The sequence below is a fragment of the Panthera pardus genome, unplaced genomic scaffold, assembly GCF_024362965.1.
Source record: "Panthera pardus isolate Hobbes unplaced genomic scaffold, ASM2436296v1 HiC_scaffold_16, whole genome shotgun sequence".
Classification (NCBI taxonomy): Eukaryota; Metazoa; Chordata; class Mammalia; order Carnivora; family Felidae; genus Panthera; species Panthera pardus.
Window position 1 is genome coordinate 105,343,679 of NW_026526721.1, and position 26,014 is coordinate 105,369,692.

Sequence of the window (26,014 nt, forward strand, 5' to 3'; positions counted from 1 at the left end):
TTACGGGACGGGGGCAGTAATGGTCTCCCTGAAAGCAACCTTTGGCTTTCCTGTGACACAAGGACAGCCATATTCTCTTTCCATCCTCTAAAAAGAAGAGGGGAGATAATATTTTGGTATGTTTAAAAAAATAAACTGAAAGAAGAACAATCTTAAGAATCTTAACTACCTCTGAAGCACTTGTCTAAACATAATAGATAAAAAAAAAAAAAGACAAACTTTAAATCACTTAAGTATCTTAGAAAGGTTAGAGACATGATATTAAGTAATACAAACTGCTTTTAAAGATTTTATGTAAATGAATTCTACTTAAGACTCATGAACTTACCCTTACCTCTAATCTATCCACTAAAACTTCACACCTTTTTTCTATACTATTACATATTCACTGGAATGTTGTCAGTTTTCTACTGTCTTAACTTCTAAAATGTGATCACAACCAGAATTTTTAATCGTAAGGCATACAGCTTTTGTTTTCATTCACAGATACAGAAGAACTTTCCTAGGAAAATATGGCCCATCTACTCTATTATCTATATTCTAATGATCTTCAAGCACTAACTTGAAAAGAAAACAGGCAAGAAATGGCCTGAAGAGTGGATACTGATGGGCCAACTTCCTCAGCAGGTCTCTCCCAACAGGAGGTCTCCCTAAGGCTGGGTCCAGAATTTACCTGACCCAACTAACAATGACATAGAGAATGGATGGATGGTCTTATCGCAAATACTGAGCCTTGATTCTAGCAGTCTGCAATATTTTACAAATAAAAGGATTCAGAAATCAAAAAGAATTAACTTGTAACACATAGTAACATTTGTAACACAGTATGCCACATCTGGATAGAAACCAGAATGAAGTCTGAAGAACTACTATTAGTTTACAGTCATTAGACTGAGAACTATTGACTTGTAACAAAACAGAAACATAAATACAATGAATTTAAGTTAATTTTCTTGTTATTCATTACCTGAGCATAGATTTCCAGGTGTAATTCCCCCATTCCAGATACGATTGTCTCTTTGCTCTCAGTGTCGAAGTGGACTTTAAATGTAGGGTCTTCTCTTGTAAACCTGCTAATACCTTTTGAAAATTTTTCCAGATCATTCTTTAAAAACAGAAAGTCATTACACATTTTACTAAGCATGATAAGCAATAGGACTGTTGAAAGAACTTTACTGAATGAAATCAAATACATTAACAGCTAGGAAATAACAATGATCCCCACCTAGCTCCTAGGCCATACCCTTTCAATATTTATTTGAGCTTGGATACCACACAGTCAAGACAGCAGTGAATGGCTGGCTGATAGAATTCTTTCTATAACAAGATAGAAAACAAGAGTCCAAGACTTACCTATGCCCTTTCCTATTCTCAGATATACAGAAACTATCCACTTGTGGGGAAAACTGCCCATGAAGGGGAAAGAAGAACCTATGTTATTGTTACGTTTTAGAAATCCTATACACAATCAAAGGAATCAGTATATTTACCAAGACTTGACTGTAGCTTCAAGCAGAACAGTTAAGACCAAGAATAAGGCAAATGCCACTGTGGGACTTCCCCCTTTCAAAACAACCTGCTTGGATGTGGCTGGATGTGCCTTTATTCTTCTTAGATGTAATTCCATACATGGTAAGCAGAATAATGGTCCTCTAAGGATATGCCCTAATCCTCCCAAACCTGTGAATTTACTTTATGAGGTGAAGGGGACTTTACAGATATGATTAAGGTTACAGACACTGAGATGGGGAAATTACCATGAAGAATCTGAAGAATCTTTAAAAAGGAAGAGGAGTACAGAAGGTTAAGTCAGGGAGACAGAATGAGTGAAGAAGAGGCAGAAGACATTTGAAGCACAAAAGGGACTCATTTCATGGTTGACAGCATTGAAGACAAGACATAAGCCCAGGAAGATGGGCAGCCTCTAGTGACCGTCATCTGGGAAATGGGGACCCCAGTTCTAACAGCCACAAAGAGCTGGATTTTGCCAACAATCTGAGTTAGCTAAAAATAAAATGTCCCCTGGAGCCTCCAGAAAGGAAAACAGCTCTGTCAATACCTTGATTTTAGCCAATTAAGAACTACCTCAGATTTCTAACACTGTAAAAGAATATACTTGTGTTATTTTAAGCCACCAAGTTTGTGGTACTTTCTTAGCAGCAATAGGAAACTAACACACCCTGGATCACCAGTATTTAACAGCTATCACATGTGCATGGAATCATTCTATATGTGTATGCTCTGTGTATGTTCCTCAAATTCTAACTACAATGCTGCAAGACAGAATTATCCACATTTCACAGGTGAGGAAACTAGGTGTAGAAAGGTGAAGTGACTTGCTCAAGGCCACAGAGCTAGTGCATGGCAAAGCTGGGACTGAATCCTGGGTCAGTCGATCTCTGAAGTCTCTTGCCTTTTCGCTACACTATGTATTTTCAACTTACTAGAAAATCATCCCTGCCCCACTATCGAGATTCACAGCTTTATGCAGTGACTTCATTATTTGAATTAAATTTGACTTTACTCCAGCAAGCAGATGGCCCTAAGACACCAAAAAACCTTTTAGATACTGATGCCTTTGATTTCCCTCCACTGTTGTGAACTATCAACAGTTAAATACCTTACATAGACTCTAAATTAGGAATGAAGAAGCATAGTATCATTAACTTCTGTCCCTGAACGTTCTGAAGGGAAAAGCAAACAATTTTGCAAAGTACCTAGAACTGTGGCATTTCACTGTGTGGTAAGATGCAAGGTTTGCCTTTTCTCAAATTTCTGATATGGAAGGATTTAATGTTTCTTACTCCCTCAACATCCTCTTTTCTGTATCGAGAAGGGTCTGGAAAATCTCATTTCCTCAAAAAAGAGGAAGTAGTACCTGTTAATGTATTCACAAGACAATAAACCAGAGTATGTTCTGTAAACAATAGCTCCCAAATGACAAGAGGTCATAAAATGTTCACTCAATGCATGAATGAATTCACTTCAATTTACGATATTAACATGACTATTATGAATGTCAAAGCAACTTTAAGACTCAGTTATGACAGCAATGCAAATTAAACCTATTCAAGCAATTCTGGTTACATAAAAAGCAAATGACATCAAGTCCAATCATAGAAAGAAAAACAGTCTTGTTTTAGGCTTTCCACATTATAACCAGACATGTACTTCCTAACTACCACAAATCCAGAGATGTATTATAATCCATGAGACAATTATTCTATACAGTAATCTAATGTACTTCAGTGGGGTTTTACTACAACTTAAGACAAATGTCCCTGTTTCCCCTTTTCATTCCTTTATGATGTGAATCTAGGAAAATATTCTTATTACTTTGGAGCTAGTGATACTGTAAAGAGTTGGAAAGCACAGTCTCGTACCAATTTTAATACCACCAATTTTTTCAGATATAGTGTGAAAAGTAATTACTACCAACAGACTGGTTGTTTTTTTTTTAAGTTTATTTATTTATTTTCAGAGAGAGAGAGAGTGAGCAAGCAAGTGGGAAAGGGGCAGAAAGAGGGGGGGAAAGAATCTCAAGCAGATTCCACACTTCCAGTATAGAGCCTGATGTGGGGCTCAAACCCACGACGCCACAAGATCATGCATGACCTGAGCCGAAACCAAGAGTCAGACCCTTAAGCAACTGAGCCACCCATATGCCCCCAGACTGGTAGTTTTAAAAGGTGATCTCGGGGCGCCTGGGTGGCTCAGTCGGTTAAGCGTCCAACTCTTGATTTCAGCTTAGGTCATGATCTTGTGGGTTCCTGGGATTGAGCCCTGAGTCGGGCTTTGCACTGACAGTGTGGAGCCTGCTTGGAGTTCTCTCTCTCTGCCCCTCCCCTGCTTATGCATGCATGCTCTCTCTCAAAATAAATAAACATTAAAAAAAAAAAAAAAGGTAATCTCAATACTAAAAGAAGAAATAGAGACCATGAGATTGCTGGTTATCATAAGATACTATATGCATTGTGAGCTCAAGTTTTTACTGTGATATACTGAGTTTGACACCCATCTCCTACCTTGTTAGAAGGCTTCATTGCTATTGAAATGACAGGATCAGGAACATGAATTGACTCCTAAAATATTTTTTAAAAGAACAGAGAAGAATTCAAATACAGTACTGTTTGGTCCAGGAATGAATTAATTTTAATGTGCTACTTACAAAAGTATAAATACTAGTCAACATGTTTAGGCTAGACGATATATAGTGTGATATATAGTGTGGTCTGTTTCATATTAAATGTATCAATATAATACATTAATAAATGCACACATTTACATTATCTCCTCCCTCCCCAAATAACAAAAATAAATTATTTATTAACTGTTTAAGACCTCTAAGTTTACTGACACATTCAGTTTAAACATAATCATAATGAACCCAATGCCAAGATGTGGAATTTCTTATTGGCTAGTGGCTACATGTACTGTTGCCATCTTTTGATAAGTTACTTTATTTAATCAAAATATACCATGACCACTGATAAAACAGAGAAAGGGCACTAGATTCTTTATACGTATGATACCTCATTCAATCAATCACAACTCTGACAAGCAGATGTTATTATCCCCATTTTACAAATTAAATTATTAAGAGCTTGGAAAGAAGACAAAATAACTTGGCCAAGAGTCAGTAAGGAGTATAGGGCAAAGGTGAGACTCTAATCAAGGTCTATTTGCTTCAAAGCCTAAGCACTTCCCACAACCTCCAGTCCCTCATATTATTAGTGACAAATATTTAGAGAAGGCCTTATCAATAATATTTGTTTACAAAACATGCCTCTTCTCTAGATTCCCCCCAAAACCTGTACAGATTTTGATTTTTTTGTAGTATCTTAAGTCAAAATGTAAAACCATAGATATTAGAGAATATTTATTTTATACAGAAAAACTAAATTATAAAATTATGACTGAGTCACATAATACAGGAACTATTATAGTGCTCATCTATTAGGGATAGACCAGTTCTTATGTAAAGAACCCACTATAAATTCCTTCACTGCAAATTCCTATCCCCCTGTGTATTCCTATTCTTTCTTTACTGAATTCAGCTTGAACAGATGATTTTACTGTCAGAGAGCCTGCTCTCCTACAGGCGCAAAAAAGGGAAATGAGTGAAGGGGATTCACAGGCAGGAACTACTCAAGCATGCTCTTTCCTTTGGGATCCTTCAGCGATGACAAGCCATTGAGTTCCACAGGGCAGCCTGTCTGCAGTAAGACTGTTTAGTTGCACCTCTCCTTCAAGCAGGGTTCTACTCTGTTATCCCCTAGTCTACATGTTCCAGTTCTCTGGGGGGACTGAGGCAAGGGTCCACTCTGGCTGCTAGATTAGTAAGTAAGGGGCACTCCACTGGGACCGGCCTGATTATGGCAACAGGAATTAGAAGGGAATCCCCTATGGGGAGGCAGATCTTAAGAGCAGAGGAATCGGCACTACACAGTCCCGGTGTATCTAGTGAAGAGTTCTCCCTCCATGCTAAACCTAACAGGACCGTGGAATTATTTTACTAAGAAAAACCAGATAACTTACAAAGAGCATTTGTCTGACATCCAAAGAGTCACCCACAACAAATCTACTGATGCCTGTGGCAATAAATAAAAACTTCTGTGATTGTTTTTTCTGAAGTACTAAATGTACTATATAAAAACAAAGACTTTTAAAACTCAAATGACAAACAGCTTTGAAATGAAATGACATACCATAGAAAGGCCACTATTATTTTTGTTTGTGAATGTGTCTCCGCTAGCACAGTCGATGCCAAACAATGCACAGATGTCTCCAGCATACACTTCCTCAACATCCTAAATAAAGAAATAACACAAAATAATGCTTGCAAGTAATACAAATCAGGACATAGTAACTAAAAAGTAATTACACAATAAACACATTGTACATAAACAAGTATGGCAGCATCTCACCATGGATTCTACAGAAAATGAATTATAGAACCAGTGCAATACCAACAATCAACCACAGCAAGATATAGCTTGAATAGGGCCTTTATTTAAACCGTATCTTGATTGACAAGATTTTACTTTAAATGGACATTTAGAGCTATGGCATCATTATTTGGAGGATATGTAGTAGTGACAGTACACAGAGCCTCACACTTCTAAAGTGATTTCTATGGATTAAAAAGGATGTATTACACCTGGGTGGCTCAGTAGGTTAAGTGTCTGACTCTGGATTTTGGCTCAGGACATGATCTCATGGTCGTGAGATCGAGCCTTGCATCGGGCTCTGCGCTGACAGCACACAGCCTACTTCTCTCTCTTCTCTCCTCTCTCTCTCTCTCCCCCTCTCCCTACCCCTCCACTGCACTTGTGTGCGTGCATGCTCTCTCTCTCAAGATAAATAAAAAAACAAACAAAAAAGGATGTATATTATACATGTTGCCACAGTCCAACAATGACATATGTATGACAAAGACGTAAGAGGAAAAACTGCAAAGGAAGTTTTGAAAACAAAGGCAGGGGAATTCAGCTCATGTACTTAAAATAATTTTAATTTCTCACAGATGCAAGCAGTCAAGTAAACACAGGAAATCAAGAACAAAGCACTGGTGCCTCTTAAGTTTCCTAGTTTTTGTCCACTTATATTGACAGTTCATTCATAACAGCTGTGGCTGTGAATGAGCAAGTGTGCCTGAGTCTAACATTTACACAGATAAACACATCTCCTAGCCTCTGGCCAGCCCATAAAAACAAACGGCTGTGACAATCACCAATCCCTCTATAATGCCCCCTGCTGCCTATCTCACAAAACAGCAACTGCATCCAATTTTGAAAGACTGCTCACTCACCTTCCAGGAGAGACAAAGTTATGGTTACCACAAATTTCTGAATGTCATAAGCTTTTGCTGACAAATAAACCTCTCTAGGAATAGAAGTGACTTGGGAAAGAGCAGGAGGAGGAGACAACTTCACACACTTAGCATTTCTACCAAGACTTAATCCTAAAAGACCACAGAAGGCATGGATAGATTCAGAACCAATTCAAAAATTCAAGCCATAAACCAAAGTTTATTTCCCAGATAAGATCTTGAGAGGCTCTAAATCTTCAGATGGATTTCAGCACCAATAAGGTCCTTCTGCGGGGGCTGGTTCTATAATAGGAATAAAAAGCTCTAGGGTTAAATAGGGCTTTCACACAGGCCATACTTGTGAAAGTTAATTCCCTGAAATGTTGGACACTGTGTATGAACTAATTACTCTCAATTGCCTCTGAAAACCACTTACGTTGTCCTAACACCTATTACACACTCTTTGTGATGGCAGTTCTTGAGAAAGGTGCTGAATCTTGTGTTCTGAGTCCTAGGGAACTAATCGTCCTTTCTCCTTAACCTTGGCCATTGAGGAAATACAGCTAATCACAAACAGTGGCATAAAATGTGTCCTTAACATCTAGTAATTTAGCCCATACCAAAGTGCGACATCAGAATTATAGCAGGGGCACCTGAGTGACTCAGTCGGTTAAGTGTCTGACTTCGGCTCAGGTCATGATCTCACAGTTCATGAGTTCAAGCCCCAGGGTGGACTCTGTGCTGATAGCTCGGAGCCTGGAGCCTGCTTCAGATTCTGTGTCTCCCTCTATCTCTGCCCTTCCCCTGCTCACACTCTCTCTCTCTCAAAAATAAATAAATGTTAAAAAAAATTAAAAAAAAAAGAATTATAGCATATCTAAGTAAAAAGGAAGAAGTTAGGAAAACACATTCAAGTAGAAGTGATTTTCTTGTGGGACTCAGCATACCAAGAAGGAAGATCTATTTCATGTGAATTGCATTCACGATATTTCTGATCTCTCAACAAGGACCTCTACTTGCCTCCATCATGTCGGCGTGCATGCGAACCAGCCGTTGCACCCGCACTTTCTTTCCCGTCCGCGTGTTACAGATGGTGTCACCCTTCTTCAGTTCTCCTTGATAATTGCGGACATATGTTAACTGTCCAAATCGCCCAGCCTAGAAGTCAAGATTGGGTAAGGGCAGAAAGAAGAAAAAAGAGATGTAAGAATCAAAATTAGGAGAAAAACTTCACAACAACCTCCAATTATTCCCTATCAATTTTAGTAGTATACTTTATATATGTGTTTTGGTTTATTGCCATAAAATACTTAAAAATATCAGCTTTGAATATACATGAGTTAAATGGTTGTTGCTGGTCTTTTTGGTATCACAATCCAAGATATTACTTCTGATTCTTCTGAAATAAAAATTAGAAAATAATTTTAAATTGTATATGTAATAAGGAAATATCCTTTTGCCTTCTAATATTATTTCATAAGTTCAGTTTAATACAATTAAGATGTAAACACAAATCAGTTATAATTATTGGAAAGACAATATATATTGGAAAGAGCAAAAATATTACCAGAAATGGTAAAGCTGTACTATACACCTAGAAAACCTTTGATAAGCACCTGGAAAGCTATACAAATAAGCATTTTTTTTTTTTTTTTTTTTTTTTTTGAGAGAGAGAGAGGGCACAATTGAGCAAGGGACAGAAAGAGAGGGAGAGAGGGTGAGAGGAAAGGAGAGAGAGAAGTGGGGGTCACCCAAAGCAGGGCTTGAACTCATGAACCGTGAGATTACAACCTGAGCCAAAGTCAGATGCTTAACCAACTGAGCCACCCAGATGCCCACAAAGAAGCATTCTTTAAAATAACTGAATATAAAATAATCAAGGATCAATTCCTCCTCAATCTTAACACTAACCAATTAGATATGCTTTAAAAGTTGCCAATTCTTCCCATGCTAATTTACAGGTTTAACACAATAGCAAAAAAATTCCCAAGAGGAATTTTTAAACATTTGATTAATGATTTTAAAATTCATTTAGAAGAATAAATGGATAAAAATAGAAATTTCTGAAGAATTAAGGCAATAAGAAGCTAACCCCGACTGATATAAAAATATATTAAATATTCCAAACTTAAAAAGTACAGAAGTACTATTAAAATGTCACTAACATTCTTTGCACAGCTAGAACAAACAATTCTAAAATTTGTATGGAACCACAAAAGACCCTGAATAGCCAAGGCAATTCTGAAATTTTAACAAAAACAAAACAGGAGGCATGATGATTTTGGATTTCAAGCTACATTAAAATGCTATGTCATCAAGATGGTATGGTCCTGGCAAAAAAACACACACATAGATCAATGGAACAGAACAGAGAACCCAGAAATGGACCCACAACTATAAGGTCAACTAATCTTCGACAAGGCGAGAAAGGAATAACCACTGGAGAAAAGACAGTCTCTTCAACAGATGGTGTTGGGAAAACCAGACAGCAACATGCAGAAGAATGAAACTGGACCACTTGCTCATACCAGACACAAAAACAAATTCAAAACGGATGAAAGACCTAGATGTGAGACAGGAGGCCATCAAAATCCTAAAGAACACAGGCAGCAACTTTTCGACGTTGGCTATAGCAACTTCTTACTAGACATGTCTCCGGAGACAAGGGAAACAAAAGCAAACATGAACTACTGAGACCTCATCAAAATAAAAAGCTTCTGCACAGCCAAGGAAACAATCAGCAAAACTAAAAGGCAACCAACAGAATGGGAGAAGATATTTGCAATGACATATCTGATAAAGGCTTAGTATCCAAAATCTATAATGAACCTATCAAACACAACACCTAAAAAACAAACAACCCAGTTAAGAAATGGGCAAAAGACATGAAAAGACACTTTTCCAAAGAAGACATCCAGATGGCTGACACAAGAAAAGATGCTCAACATCATTCATCATCAGGGAAATACAAATCAAAACCACAGTGAGATATCACCTCATACCAGTCAGAATGGCTGAAATTTATTAATAAGACAAGAAACAACAGGTGGTGGTAAGGATGCAGAGTGGAACCCTTTTGTGCTATTGGTGGGAATGCAAACTGGTGTATCCACTCTGGAGAACAGTATGGAGGTTCCTCAAAAAGTTAAAGATAGAACTACCCTATGATCCAGCAATTGCACTATTTGGTATTTACCCAAAGAATACAAAAGTACAGAGTCAAAGGGGTACATGCACCCCAATGTTTACAGCAGCATTAACTACAATAGCCAAACTCTCTCTCTCTCAAAAATAAACATTTAAAAAAATTCTTAAAATAAATAATACTCAATGCTGATAAAGATGCACTGAAATAATACATTACTCTGAGAGTATGACAGGAATCTGGCAAAAAAGCATTCATTCCTTTAATTCAGTAATCACCATTCTAGGAATCCTAAGAAGACATTCTTACATATATATATTTTTAAAAGCTTTACACATAAAAATTGTCACTGCAATGTTATTTGTACTTTTTAATTTAAAATTATCTTTTTCTTTTACAAGAAGTGTATTGTAAAAATTTTTTAATGAAAACTAAGAAAACGCCTCCAAAATATAATCCCATTACAGAAATAACCACTCTTAACACTTCGAAATTATCTACCTTTTTTCTCCACTTACAACATATGAATAGAAGCAACGACACCCTAACAAAAAGTACACCCCCGTACTTAAATCTTGGTTTCTAATATCATTCTTGATTAAAAAGAACCAAAGCACCTAGAGAGATGGTTGATTCTAGAGCTGGGACAGGGAGTACACATGATAAGCATGGGGGATCCTATAGTGCCACAAAGTCAGGAAGTATTCGAAAGAACACAGGAGCAACCGAAAGAGCTCCAATGGCCAAACCTGGGCAACAAAATAAATAACATACTATTCACTGTATCTCACAATAAATATCCATGAGGCCATATTGATATAAAGGAATGACTGAATAAAAATATAAATGGGGGAAAGAAGACAACACCCACATAACTGACAGTGGATACTGTTCCCTCAAGGGGGTAGAGCATAATTCCTCCCCCCTTAAGCATGGGCTGTGTACAGTAACTTCCTTCTAAAGAGGCTGTATGGAAGGCGGGGGGGGGGAGGGGGGAGCCTTTTAGCAGAGCAATCTGTAACCAAATCTTTCATATTCATTTTGTAATAGGAAGAAAACCTTAAAAGAATATTTCTACATATAGCAATTAAATACATTAGAAAGCCACTTACCTCCAGTTTAAAAGCCAGGCCTACAAATGGGTGGGAACTGTTTCTTTCAGAGTTCATTAAGATTTTGTTTTTCTCTTTCGAGTCACTTAAAAGAAATGTAAATCTGTGAGATGCAGTATTTGATACTTCTTGTATATCAATTTGTTTCATCAGAGTATTACCTGGGCAAAAGCACATGCATGCTAAACATTTATACCTCCCATAACTGAAATTTCACTGAAAGAGATGAGTAAGAATAACTTCTCAGGGCTTAATTACTACATTGTGACAGGACCAGAGTAGACTAAAAACACAGAAGTGCCAGTTTAAGAAAAGAAAAATAATCAATGAGACCTTTAAAAAGTTTGTTTCTCAAAGCTTTTTTTGGGGGGTATGACCAAAACCAGCTGGTCCCAAATGAAAAAATTTACTAATGATGCAAACCTTGGTAGATAATAAACCATACTTCTTTCTAACTCACAAACAGAATATGATATGGAAAGTGGTATAATATTTTTCTAGATGTCAAAAGTGTTATCCAAATAGAAATGGGCGATTGATTTTAGTAAATTACAGGGAAAAAACCACAAACACAACTTAATCAAAAGAACCACTCTTAAATTCTTTCATAGTACGTGTTAAAATATTTGTGTATAAACTAAGATTCAATTTCCAAGACTTACTCGTCCTGATTGAGAATAGCATAATTTTGGACTTCAGATGGATTTGGGAGGTATTCTAAAACAGCATCTAGAAGGGGCTGAACTCCCTTGTTCTTCAAAGCACTTCCCAAAAAGACAGGAGTAAATGACCTATTTAGAGTAGCTCTTCGGATTGCACGCTACAAAAGAAAAAAAATTTAATAATTACTAACTTTAAAAAAAGTTTTGTATTTCAAATCAATTACAAACCAACAAGTGAATAAAATGAACTGGTACTCGTTGGAGTACAGGCTATTGTGCAGACTAGAATCAGGTCCTCTATAACTTAAGGTCAAAATACAAGAAAAAAAAAATCAGTTCCTTTTTCAGGGCTAGGAAGCAATTCACTGTATAACCACTTTTGACACTCTTGCAGTGTCACTAATTTTCAATATGACCAAAAATACATACATACACATAAAAAAAGAGGCACACACACACAGAATTGTATAAACAGTATGCTAACAATTATGTAAAACATAAGGAAAAGTAAAACACACAATCTCTGGAAAGATACACCACAATCTATTAACTGGTAACCTGTTATCAGGAAGAGGCAGAGAACTAGGCAAATGGAATCACATGCGAGATTTTTTCTTTACTGTATACTTTTGTATGTTTTTAAATGTTTAAAACAATGAAAAATAGCATCTATTAAAAAACGTTTAATTAACAGATTTTTCTTTTTTTAAAAATAACATACATACAGGAAGCCAAGGAGTACAAATCACTCACAAATTAAGGGCCATGATTGTAACAGGCTCTAAAATAACAACCTCCAGGTCATACCCCACTCTATTGCAAGCACTATTAATGTGTCCCAGCTGTATGCCCCAGGTGGCCCTCCCAGCTAAGTAGGCCTCTGAGGAGCTGTAGGTCTTAGCAGCCGGAAGAGGTCAACAGCAGTGCTGTAGCCACAAGCCGCCACAGCAGAAATACAGAGCCAGTGTACAAGTCTTTCTCAGTCCTCATGAAAAAATAGAAAACTAGCTACTCCAAGAAACATGTACAATCACAATTTCCAAACAGCACCACAGTGAACAGTAGCATAACAGCTGCATACGATAAAGGGAGTATAAAATAGGGGAAAATATGCATAACAAGAAAGAAATTGCTATATGAAATTATCACAAAAGCTTGTTTTTGCTGTTGCTAGGATCCACAAATGGCTACCTTACTAACGGCTTAGATTATCCCTATGCCACATGATCACAACTCAGACTTTCTGCCCCTCTCTCATATGCAAGTAGGGACGTAAAAGAATCTTACCACGTTTAGTTTAATTGAATAGAGAAAAACTTGAGGGTGGTAGATTTAACAAGAGGTTTATTTTTCCAAAAATTTCCCTTGTTTTCATAAGAATCACTTGCACACTTGAAAGTTATTGCCTTTCCACTGTCCCTAATAATATATCCAATAATACATAAAGTAAAGTATACCCATGTATCCTATGCAGAAAACAGTAAACAGAGCAGCGCTGAAACGACTAGGCTTAGAAAAGGCTGTTTGCAAGGCTGGCCCCCTGGAAGGTGTCTGGGAACCTGGATTTCAGGAGGGTTCCCAGCATTCCAAGAACCATGAATGGTTTGCTGGGCCTACAGTGTTTGCACAGTGTGGTGTAATGCTGAACACCTGCTTTCCTTCTGGGAGTCTGGAATATGGGTACACACTAGGCAGAGGATGTCTGTGACCAGCCCTTCATAACACCCAGGGCACTGAGTTTCCAGTAGCTGGGATTTCACAGGTGAGGTCACCACTCACTGCTGGAGGAATGAGGCCTGCCCCGCCATGACTCCCCTGGGAAAGGACTCTTGGAAGCTTACACGTGGTTTCTTCTGGACTTTACCTCATGTGCCTTTACCCTTTGCCGGTTCTGCCTTGTATCTTTTCACTGTATTAAATCATAGTCATGAGTATGATAATGTGTTGAGAACCCTGGGTGATCCTCATGAATCACTGAACCAGGTAATGGTCTTGGGGATCTCTGACACAACCCCAGTAATAGATAAAATCCTAACTCTGCACTGAGGTTCCCAGGACACAATGCTTGACCTATACCTTCCTACATAGTTTGTGAATGCTAAAGGACTCAAGTTATGAGATACATTAAAGCATCCTCAGCTTCAATAGGGTTCTTCCCTTGTGCATCTGATCTACTATAACCCCCATGAGTACAAGGTCTTACACACAATAATTATTTACCTGATCTCTGCTAAGTGTGCCATGTGGTTTGGTAAAATGAATGCTTTTTTAATGGTAAAATAAACATAGAATTTATCATTTTAATCAGTTTTCAGTACACAGCTCAGTGGCATTAAGTACATTTACACTGCTATGCTATGCCACCTCCACCTCTATCCATCTCCAGAACTTTTTCATCATCTCAAATTGAAACTCTGACCCATTAAACTCTCCACTCCGTAACGCACCCCTCTGCCACTGCCCCTGGTAACCACTACTTCTGTCTCTAGGAATTACGACTATTCTGGGTACCTCATGTAAGTGGAATCATACAATATTTGTCTTTTTGTGTCTAGTTTGTATCATTTGGCATGTCTTCATAGTTCATCCATGCTATAATGTGTATCAGAATCTCATTCCTTTTTAAGGCTGAATAATATTCCATTGCATGTACATACTCATTTTGTTTATCCATTCATCCACTGCTAAGCATTTGGATTGTTTACTGGTTTTTGCTATTGTGAATAGTGCTGTTATCAACACAGGTGTACAAAATACCTGTTTGAGTCCCTGCTTTCAATTATTTTGGATATTACCCAGAAGTGGAATCCCTGGATCATATGGTAGTTCTAGGTTTAATTTTTTTTTAAACAATGGCTATACTTTCTCTACAGTGACTGCATCACCTTACATTCCCACTAGCAATGCACAAGAGTTTCAATTTCTCCACATCCCTGCCAATACTGCTCATTTTACAGAAAATAACTAGGGATGCCTGAAAATATTTTATTTACCAGAAAATAACAGGAATGTCTGGGTGGCTCAGTGGATTAAGTGTCCAACTTTGGCTCAGGTCAAGATCTCACCGTTTGTGAGTTTGAGCCCCGCCTCAGACTCTATGCTGACAGCTCAAAGCCTGGAGCCTGCTTTGGATTCTGTCTCCCTCTCTCTCTGCCCCTCCCCCACTCGCACTCTCTTTCTCTCAAAAATAAAAACATTAAAAAAAAAAAGAAAGAAAGAAAAGAATATTAACAGAAAAAAATTGATTCTGGGTTTTTGGTTTTTTTTTTTTTTTTTTTAAAATAGCCATCCTCATAGATAAAGTGAAATATCATTATGGTTCTGATTTGCTTTCCCTAATGATTACTGATGCTGAGCATCTTTTTGGTTGCTTATTGACCATGTGTACGTCTCCTGTGGAAAAATTGTCTATTCAAAAAATAAATACCAGTCTCAGACAGATATCTTATTTTTATAGAACTAATTGATCAAGTGAAGAAATCTATACAGCCCTTCTAAATAGTACAATACAACACGTATCAACATTTAGTCTGCAAACATTTAACAGCCTTGTCTCTTAATCTGTCTTTATTGCTATAACGCTTCTATATTTATCTTCCTCTTTCTTAAGGTATACCCAAGAAGTTGGATGTTTAAATATCTTTTTTTTTTTCCTATAACAAACTGTAACTGCTTTCCCATTTTAAGATGTTACAGAACTCCTTACTTTAAAAAAAAGAGTTATATGTCACCGCCAAGTATTTTTCAAAAAAAAATCAACAATGTTAAATAAATTTGCTCAGATTTCATTAATAAAAGCCATGCATAAAAGCATCATGTCTTTTTCCCACAAAAAACAAACAACAAAAAACCCCACCGCTTTTTCTGGTTAATGTAAGACTTATTTTGAGAGCACTTGCCTTTAAATCAGAAATTGAGGGGATTTTTTCTTCCAGGAACATCTCACCAAGCTGCTCATCTGAATTGGCAACACATTCAATCAGCTCCTGCCGGTGGTCAGCTGCTGCTGCCCTGAATTCTGCTGGAATTTCCTCATATCGAACAATTTGACTAAGAAAAGAAATGCTTTGTGTTGCTATTTTAAGGATATTCAATTAAAAATAAAAAGCACCAGAAAAATGAAACTAGACCACTTTCTTACACCATTCACAAAAACAAACTCAAAATGGATAAAGGACCTGAACGTGAGACAGGAAACCATCAAAACCCTAGAGGAGAAAGGAGGAAAAGACCTCTCTGACCTAAGCCGCAGCAATTTCTTGCTTGACACATCCCCAAGGGCAAGGGAATTAAAAGCAAAAATGAACTATTGGAATCTCATGAAGATAGAAAGCTTCTGCACAGCAAAGGAAACAATCAACAAAACTAAAAGGCAACAACGGAATGGGAAAAGATATTTGCAAATGACATATCGGACAAAGGGCTAGTATCCAAAATCTATAAAGAGCTCACCAAACTCCACACCCAAAAAACAAATAATCCAGCGAAGAAATGGGCAGAAAACATGAATAGACACTTTTCTAAAGTAGACATCCAGATGGCCAACAGGCACATCAAAAGATGCTCAACATCGCTCCTCATCAGGGAAATACAAATCAAAACCACACTCAGATATCACCTCACTCCAGTCAGAGTGACTAAAATGAAGAAATCAGGAGACTATAGATGCTGGAGAGCATGTGGAGAAATGGGAACCCTCTTGCACTGTTGGTGGGAATGCAAACTGGTGCAGCCGCTCTGGAAAACAGTGTGGAGGTTCCTCAAAAAATTAAAAACAGATCTACCCTGTGACCCAGCAATAGCACTGCTAGGAATTTACCCAAGAGATACAGGAGTGCTGATGCATAGGGGCACTTGTACCCCAATGTTTATAGCAGCACTCTCAACAATAGCTAAATTATGGAAAGAGCCTAAATGTCCATCAACCGACGAATGGATAAAGAAATTGTGGTTTATATACACAATGGAATACTACGTGGAAATGAGAAAGAATGAAATATGGCCCTTTGTAGCAATGTGGATGGAACTGGAGAGTGTGATGCTAAGTGAAATAAGCCATACAGAGAAAGACAGATACCATATGTTTTCACTCTTATGTGGATCCTGAGAAACTTAACAGAAACCCATGGGGGAGGGGAAGGGAAAAAGAAAAAAAAAAGAGGTCAGAGTGGAAGAGAGCCAAAGCATAAGAGACTCTTAAAAACTGAGAACAAACTGAGGGTTGATGGGGGGTGGGAGGGAGGGGAGGGTGGGTGATGGGTATTGAGGAGGGCACCTTTTGGGATGAGCACTGGGTGTTGTATGGAAACCAATTTGACAATAAATTTCATATTAAAATAAATAAATAAATAAAATTAAAAAAATAAAAAGCACCAATGAAAAAGATGAACCCTAATGGCTAAATTTTTTTTAGATGAGAAAGAACTCTGATATATTTGCATTAAAATGAAATGTAAAGACTAACTTTAAAATTTACACAAAGGTTGTACTACTAGTAAATGTAAGAGCCAAGATTCAAAGCCAATCTGACTCCAAAGCTCATATGACTCTTGAAAATTCTATTAACCAAATTAACCAGAACATTGTAGTCACTAACAAGCAGAAATAGAGACCTCTCTTTCTATTATTAACAAACCCAATTACAGAATATTAACACAGAATACATTAATTTGCAGTAAAAAAAAGGTTAGTAAATATGACAAACTCTTCAACCTTTACCCCAGGTTCTCCATTCCTCTAGGGGATGAATAGGTAAGACTCACAAATAAAATATACACAACTGAGAAATGGATATACTTGATGTTTAAAAACGTCAGTCTCAAAGACTTTCAAAGTATTTCTTTAAAAATGGAAACTAATTTCAAAAAAGTAAGCTTTTCAGAAAACATGTTCCTAAAAAAAATAAAAGAAGTCAACTGCAAATAGTCAGAATATAATTCTTACTATCTTAAAGAATGGTCTTCACAGCCTTCAGATCGTAATTTCATCCTTCCTGTCAAGCTCCCTGGTTCTTACTCTTTCGGGTCAGAATCATCTGTGGAGGGTTTTCAAAATTTACATACCCAGTGGTCTAGGGCTGGAAGAGGGTTCAGGTATGTTAAGAAATTTCATCTGTGGTGGGAGCATACAACAAAGTTTAAGAGCCTCTACTTTAGAAGACAAATGTGTGCCCTGGTAATTCTGGGAAAGTGGATTTATTCATTCATTTACAAATATTTTTTGAATACTTATGTACTAGGAAGTTCTAGGGCTGGGGACACAGCACTGAATAAACTTTATTAAAATATCTCTGTTCTCTTGACCTCACATCCTAAGAAATAGATGGTCACACAAAAAGTGAGAGAACCGCCTATATTCTTTCTCTGCCTACAAGACAGCTGAGGACAAATGATAGTTAACTGATCACAACACCCTTCACCCACCTGCCAGCCTAGCAATCCCAGTTTCACAGCAGAGAAGGAAAACCTCTCAGGAATTATGTTTGGAGAAACTGCCACGGGGGGCCACTCCTCATAAGGAAGGGTAGTTTATGATTTCCCACATTGTCCAAAACAGTGCCACTCAAAGTGTGGTCTGTAGATCTACAATGGCAGCAGCACCTGGGAGCTTTCTAGAAATGCAAATTCCAGGCTCCACCCTAGATCTACTGAATAAGAATCTTCTGGAGGTGCATCGAGGAATGTGCTTTAACAACTTTCAGGTGATTTTTCTGAATGTCAAAGTTTGAAAACCACTGGGAAATTACAGTGTTTTGTATGCAGAGGCCACTCAAAAGGTGACTGATGGACCAAGTACCAGGTCAAAAAATTACCAGTTTGCTTCTTATATTACCCAAACCACATTTGTACTATTTTTAACTGCTACTACATATTATCCTTTTATCTTTATAATCTCATAAAGTAGGTAGAGCACTTATGATCCATGTATTCTTCCCAGATTTTATCACAATACCCAGGACATAGCAGCTGCTCCATAAAACTCTGCAGAATGAATGAACAAAAATGAACAAGTAGAAAAAGAGATCTATTACTAGCTGGAGCTGAACGCCTCATTTTATCATACCATGCATGTCACAACATGATACAAATTACCCAAAAAGTAACATACTCTCCCTTGGAATAAATACTAAGCAAAATGGGAAGCAACTAGGATTAAAGGCATTAAAACAAAGTCATTTTGAAGTATAGTCCTCCAGCCACATTTTAAAAAGATGTTTTCTCTATGTTTAAAGAACTCATCCTTTTCCTTTTCTTTGATGCTTTTTAAAATGTAAGATTTTAGTAACATATTTCTAACTTACCCAAAGTCTCCATCGAAGTAAATGGCTCGTTCCTCAATAAGATCTATTACACCTTTAAAATCACCCTCCAAACCAATGGGTATCTGCACAAATGCTGCATTATGACTCAGTTTAGACCTGAAAAATAAAAATACATAGTTTACTTCATTTTTTTCTCCCTAAATCCCTTTGAAACAACAAAAATACATCAATGGCAGATGTTGTGGAACTGGGAGGGAAGATATAAAACAGTTGGGAACAGCCAAACTCATCAAGCTCAGAAAGCCAAAACCCTATTTAGGCAACAAAAGAACTCTAAAATAAGTGTTTTCCCATCAGACCCCCAGAATACTCTGGATTAAAAACAGAAGGGGGAAGAACAAGTCAATCGTGGTTGGTCAGAAAATTAAAGCACAGTGGGAAGTGGGATCACCTTGCCCAACTCTCATTCTTAGACCAGCTGACTTTAGCAAGCAGACTATAGCTAGCTGAAGAGGAAATTCTTACAGGAGACCTCTGAGTGTGTGTGTTAAAAATCAGACACTCACCGTTAGATTGTACCCTTTTTTTTTTTTTAAATTTTTATTTTTTTTTTAACGTTGATTTATTTTTGAGACAGAGAGAGACACAGCATGAACGGGGGAGGGGCAGAGAGAGAGGGAGACACAGAATCGGAAGCAGGCTCCAGGCTCTGAGCCTTCAGCCCAGAGCCCGACGCGGGGCTCGAACTCGCAGACCACGAGATCGTGACCTGAGCTGAAGTCGGACGCTTAACCGACTGAGCCACCCAGGCGCCCCTAGGTTGTACCCTTCATCAGACACGATCACTGAAGGGATTCAGTAGCAGGAATTCTCACTCAAGAAGAAATACGCTCTAGCTACCATTGTTAAGTCTACACTCTAGGCTCCCATGTATAGCTATGGATAGGTAACTAAGAATCACCAAATATTTGAAGGTTACCAATAACTTAAAAGAGAGGTGTGAGCTCAAAAACCAGTACTAAATTCCAAGGAGAGAGTTACTAAAAGGAAAGAAAATGTAAAGACCTGAGAAGTAATCACCACTATTAATAAAGATGTTGCGATAAAAGAGAAAGATTATGGAAATTAATTACACAATTGCAGAAAAAGAAAAACAACAGGCTAAATAACAGAAGGGACACACATGACTATCAGATTTATGATCTGGAAGACTGACCTCAAGAATTCTCTCATAACCCAATCCAAAATGAGAAGAGAAAAAGATGTAGGAGAATGTACGGTAGAAAAGTTAATACATGGACACCGGAACCAGAAGAACAGATGTTAGAATTTCTAACATCTGTTTAATGAGAGATACAGAATGCAGATAAAAGGGAATAGAGCAGAAAAAGAGCCGCAGTAGTCAAATGCTAAAAGAGAATTTTCCTGGAATTCAGACAAAGACTTGGTGGAAACAGTCCATCTCTTGCCAAGCACAAGTAAAATAGAAGTAATAAGGACAAAAACTGAAAACACTTTGTTTTGCCAGGAAAATATTACAAATACCCAATAAAGAAGAATTTCATGTTCATATTCCCAAATACAATCTCTTCCATCAGGCACACACAGCAATGCTCTCACTTGGAAGTTCCTCAATACCGATCTTGTCACCAGACACATCACTCTTTGTCTCTCTACTACTCAAACTTGACTGTCTATTTTCATCAGCTCTGTCATGTGAATTGTAGCTAGGAACTTGGCAGCTACATTTACACATCTACAAAAAGTGCAAAGTGAAACTTCAACTCTTTTCAAAGGCTATGTGAAATATACAGTATTGGGCAAAAGGTACAATGCTACAACTACTACTAAGTTACATCTGCTACAGAAAGGAAGTGTTACTCTTAGCAAATATGTTACCATATGAACCCAAGAGACTATATACCATACTATTTATGGATGTTAATTAAAATTCCTCATGTAAAGGTTAAAACAGGTGATGATTCTCTAGGTTTGTCTAAATAAACTACTTTCAAAATCTACTCTAGATTATTTCTCTAATCACAGCAAAACAGTGAATTGCCAGATTGTTTTCTGAACTCACCTTAAACCTCCCTACAGTTTAAGTCATATTTTCCCTGTTTTACAGAGAAGGCAGTTGATGAGATTACAACCACAAAACAAACTATTGACATCAATCTTTCTTTCTTTAAGTTTTTAAAAAATGTTTTATTTATTTTTGAGAGAGACAGAGACAGAGTATAAGTGGGGAGGGTCAGAGAGGAAGACACAGAATCTGAAGCAGGATCCAGGCTTTGAGCCAGCACAGAGCCCAACACAGGGCTTGAACTCCTGAACCATGACCTGAGCTGAAGATCATGACTTGAGCTGAAGTCAGATGTTTAACTGACTGAGCCACCCAGGCACCCCTGACTTCAGTGTTTCTTTTACTAAGTGACTCACATAAATATATTTTTTAGAGAAAAAAAAAATTAGGAATAAAGCTTAATGACACTGAATTAATTGTCCTTCTTGACATAAACTTTCTTATCCAGATCATCCCAGCCCCTCCTGTTCTAAGGCTCAGTACCTCATTTGCTGCAGGGCCCTGGCTGGGTTGGAGCCCATTCGGTCCAATTTGTTAATGAAAGTTAGAAATGGAACATTATAGCGCTTCATCTGACGATTAACAGTCATGGTCTGGCACTGCACCCCTCCAACAGCACAGAGAACAAGGACTGCACCATCCAACACTCTCAGGGCCCTTTCAACTTCTATTGTGAAGTCCACGTGTCCTAAATGAGACAAAGTGTGTGAGGTCTTAAAGAGCAGTATGAATTTTTATAACATGCACAATTATACGTTTTTATATCTCTGCTCAGGACATAAGCCTTCTAATTAAAATGTGGATTTTTTCAACCACCATACCGTTTACTAACCATGAGGTCCAGGGACCCAACTCTTCAAAAAACTACTAGGGCACGGGGCACCTTTAAATCAGCTACAGCTTGTAACAAGCAAGAACCTTTATAACTCACAGTTTATTTGTACTATTTTTCAAGGGAACCACATAAGGATGAAGTGCTCTAGGTCCCAAGTCAGATTTCTCTAACAGGAATTCACAGTCACACTTTTGAGTATTATTTGACACTCAAAAATAAGCTGGGTCATAATAAAGAACTAAATGTGCTTTTGTCAAAACAAGCTGCAATAAAACCAAGAATTCAACTCACCAGGAGTATCTATAATGTTGATATTGACATCTTTCCACATGGTATAGGTGGCTGCTGACTGAATAGTGATTCCTCTTTGTCTCTCTAGTTCCATGGAATCCATGACAGCACCAACTCCATCTTTACCTTTCACCTAAACACAAACACAGCAATTCAGATTTCCCTGTCCCTGCATCCCAAGGAGAGAAATCTTTACTGAGAAGGAACTAGAACACACACAGTTAACTGATGCAATTTTTCGAGAAGGCTATCACCAAATCATGTCTTGTGAAATAGAAGAGTGATTCCAGGTTTTGCCCTCTATTTACTGCCTCTCTTTTCATTGTTATTCTCAGCACTACTAACATAGAGCTATCACCTCAGTCTTAGAGCCAACCTTGTTTCCTTCGCACTGTTCCTGCCCACCAGGCTTGTGGCAGTCCATGAGCAGAAGTTCAGAGAACAGATTTTTTCCCTGCTCTACTACATGTGGATTTTGAGTCCTAGGTGGGAAGGATTCAGCTTTCCACATACTTGTGATTTAACAAGATGAGATTCCTCTAAAGAAATGGAAAGTTATTCAATGTTACGGTAATTTCTTCAGGAGACTTTAAAGTTACAAAAAATCGTTTTCTTTTCTTTTCTTTTCCCCTCTCTCTCAGTAATGTATCTGTCTGCCCACCATCAGGTCACAGCTGAGGTGGGGCCTGACCACGCCTCCAGATCCAAATGTGGATTCTATGCCCAAGGCAGCAGGTGAGCCTGGGCACACCAGGAGAAGTGCTGTTGGGCTGCCAGCACTTTGAGAAGTCCCAAGGGCCACCCCCCAAGCCCCAAGCCACACTCGTTGGCAGGTGGGAGGGGAGCTGCATCCCAAGTGTGGGGGCACAGGCCTCATCCTCACAGCAGGCAGGCAGAAAGCACAAGGGGGCCCCTAACTCACAAAGGGCATTTATGGAAACGAGGGGGGTGGGGGCTGGTGCAGAGTCTTCCCGCTGCAGCTGTGAGTTGCAGGGCTCGGACACAGTGTTCCAGGAGTCCATGTGGTGGCAAGGCACTTCTGCTCCCAACTGTCCAGGGAGGCCCTGGCTTCCAGATGCACTTCCGGAAACACTTGTCCTGCATCCTCCACAGCAGCTCTTGCGCCATAGCCACAGCAACCTGCACCTTTACCTGCTCCATGCTGAGCCCCGGGTCCAGTTTGCCACCGCTGGACTCCCTAAATCTGACCCCAAACCAGTCACCACTGCTCCACAAAATCCAAAAAAAAATTTTTTTGACACGTATATTTTGTAACTATAATCATACTACGTACAGTTTTAAAGTGCTTTTCCACTTTATAAACATCTCTCCATAACATTAAAAATTATGTAAATACTACTTTAACAGCTGCTTAATACATCACATGACTTTTTAATTGAAGTATAATTAACGATGTTACATTAGTTGCAGGGGAACTTAACATTCCTAAAAGACAATTTACTGAGAATCTACACAGTGATGGTCTCTAAGAGGATTCCTCACAACCACACTGCAAGCCAGTATGAACTATCCCGTTTGTGGCAGGTCTCTGACTAAAGGTCCACTGTTACCATTCATTTAATCTTTCAGGTTTTGTAATGTTTATTAAATCGACCAAACAATTAAAACCAAGCTCTCGCTAACCTGGAATCAACCATGAACCACATACCTCATGCATCTTTGCAATTCTGCCAGTGTAGTAAAGCACTCGTTCTGTTAATGTAGTTTTCCCCGAATCAATGTGAGCTGAGATTCCAATATTTCGTATCTTTTCATTAGGAATCACCCCTGATGAACACCATCGGCAGACTTTCCAATTAACCTGAAAAAATAGGAGAGCTTGTATCAACGCACTTTCTGTAAGAGATAACAATGGGCAATTAGAATTTGGTTGGTTGGTATCTTTCTACCAATGTATCTCAATGGACACCAAACATCATTTGAGATAGCTTGGAAAGGCAAAAGAAGGAATGAATGCCTCAACCTATGACTCTTGTAACCAAAGGAGAAACTACAAGAGAAGACAGAAGGGATACACACATTCTTAACAATAAATAAATCTGAGAAGATATACAGGTATCAAAGAAGCTAATTAATTAAATAAAAGGGGACAGATACTTTTCCAAATGTTACAGGTTTGAAATTATACGCTGGGGCTGATAAAACCAGAAAGACAATTTCCAACAAGTACTTTAATAAGAAATAGTTTTTAGTTTAAATTTTACTTTGATTTTTTTCTCCCTTCTCTCTTACTGTAGTGTAGTCCACAGCTAGCAAGGATGTTTGCAGTCTCCAAGGTAGCCTACGAAAAAATTTCCAATTCCTTCTGTACAAAAACAATCACTCTTTAAAAACTTTATTTTATTCTGGCGGGGGTGAGGGTAAGGAAGAATCCTGCATTTTATGGAATCAGGACACAATATAAGCCTCTATCTATAGGACTGCATATCCAAAATGTACTGCAGCACTTCTGAGGAAAGGAAAACAGGAGACCTTAGAAAAGGTGGGCAAATACTAAATGGTTTCTGGTGGACACTTAGACAAAATTCCATTAATATCAGCAAGGAAAGCAAACGATGTTTGCGTAGTAGTAAAGGCTCAGGTCCTACTCAATCCTACTCCATTCTGCAACCTCCGCAAAAGACAGAAATGCAAAGAAAAGTACCGGGAGGTTTGAACGCCAAATCAAATAACCCAGCCCAAGGACACTGTGCAGTGAAAAGAGCACTAGATGATCAGTCAGAAGCCCGGAGTTCGAACCCTGAGCACACTAATTTTTCAGCTGGTCTGACCTTCACTCCAGTCACTTCTCTTTAAGGTATACCAAAAAGAGGCTTAACCATAATCGGTGGCCTTGTCCACTCTCCGAAGGTACTGAGACGCAGCTCACGAACGAGAACATGTGCAGGTACAGAAAGGCTTTTCAGCACTGAGGCACGACAGCTCCTTTCCGGAGCTGTCAGGAGGTCCCAGGGAAGAAATCACTGTTCCCTAGCCCTGGAGAACAGCAAAGTCCCGTCCGCAGTCCCTGGTTCGGTCTCGCCTCGCCGGGCTCTAGTACCTGCTTCCCCTGCCATCCCAGGCTGGCGGGGACCCGCGGGAGCGGCCCACGCCCCAGAGCCGCGGCGACGGCTGCTCCCAGCAACCTCATTGAGGCGAGCGCAGAACTGGTGTAAAGGTCCGGTGGCTCTGGGTCTGCTCAGCAACCAGCTCCACAACTGGAAGCGTTCAAAGTCACGCCGGCAATCAGCGCCGGCAGAGCGCATCCGGGGCGAAGGACGCTAGGGAGGCGAGAGGAAGGGAAAGAGAGGCTTCCGGACCTCAGAGCCGAACAGCGCCTTCCGACACCTGGGCGCCCTCTGTAGACTTGGAAGAGAAAGTGTCGTCGCTTTGACCAGCTAACCAAACATTTGCATGCTCCCGGAAGGACGAAACCTTTTAAACATAGTTGTTTTGCGTATTCATTGTTGCTGTCATGTCTCTTGTGTAGGTTTGAAATTTTTCATAACTTCAAAAAAATCTGAAATAGATTCCCCTCCATCAAAGTGCCTAGAAGGTCCTGCTTGAACAGCCCCACCAAGATAGCAATGTGGAGAAATGTTTGCAACAGAATTTTAAGTGGAAAAAAATGCAAAATTATTATCTATGTCATTACAAATACGAAAAAAAAAAAAAAATGACCTGTAAGACATGACCTGAAAAGAACGTGGAAAAATTAACTATCAATTACAGGTGGTTTTTTTTGTTTGTTTTTTTTTTCTCATTTCAAGAAGTTCATTGTTTGATGTTAAATGTTACATGTTCAGTACTT

At 38.6% G+C, this 26,014-nt stretch overlaps 1 protein-coding gene across 1 annotated transcript in view; it reads right to left on the reverse strand.

The window, feature by feature from the left end:
• The window catches only part of GFM1 (G elongation factor mitochondrial 1), a 45,614-nt gene extending 20,133 nt beyond the window's left edge, over positions 1-25,481 (reverse strand). The window contains exons 1-13 of the mRNA XM_019440427.2: positions 25,265-25,481; positions 23,873-24,025; positions 22,204-22,336; positions 21,561-21,765; positions 19,031-19,147; positions 15,630-15,780; positions 11,731-11,888; positions 11,069-11,153; positions 7,832-7,969; positions 5,709-5,810; positions 4,026-4,082; positions 968-1,105; positions 5-87 (exon numbers count right to left, since the gene is read on the reverse strand). Coding sequence (XP_019295972.2) covers positions 5-87; positions 968-1,105; positions 4,026-4,082; positions 5,709-5,810; positions 7,832-7,969; positions 11,069-11,153; positions 11,731-11,888; positions 15,630-15,780; positions 19,031-19,147; positions 21,561-21,765; positions 22,204-22,336; positions 23,873-24,025; positions 25,265-25,354 — 1,610 coding nt within the window. The 5' untranslated portion in view covers positions 25,355-25,481. The remainder of the gene's footprint in view (positions 1-4; positions 88-967; positions 1,106-4,025; positions 4,083-5,708; positions 5,811-7,831; positions 7,970-11,068; positions 11,154-11,730; positions 11,889-15,629; positions 15,781-19,030; positions 19,148-21,560; positions 21,766-22,203; positions 22,337-23,872; positions 24,026-25,264) is intronic.
• Positions 25,482-26,014: the final 533 nt, after the last annotated feature.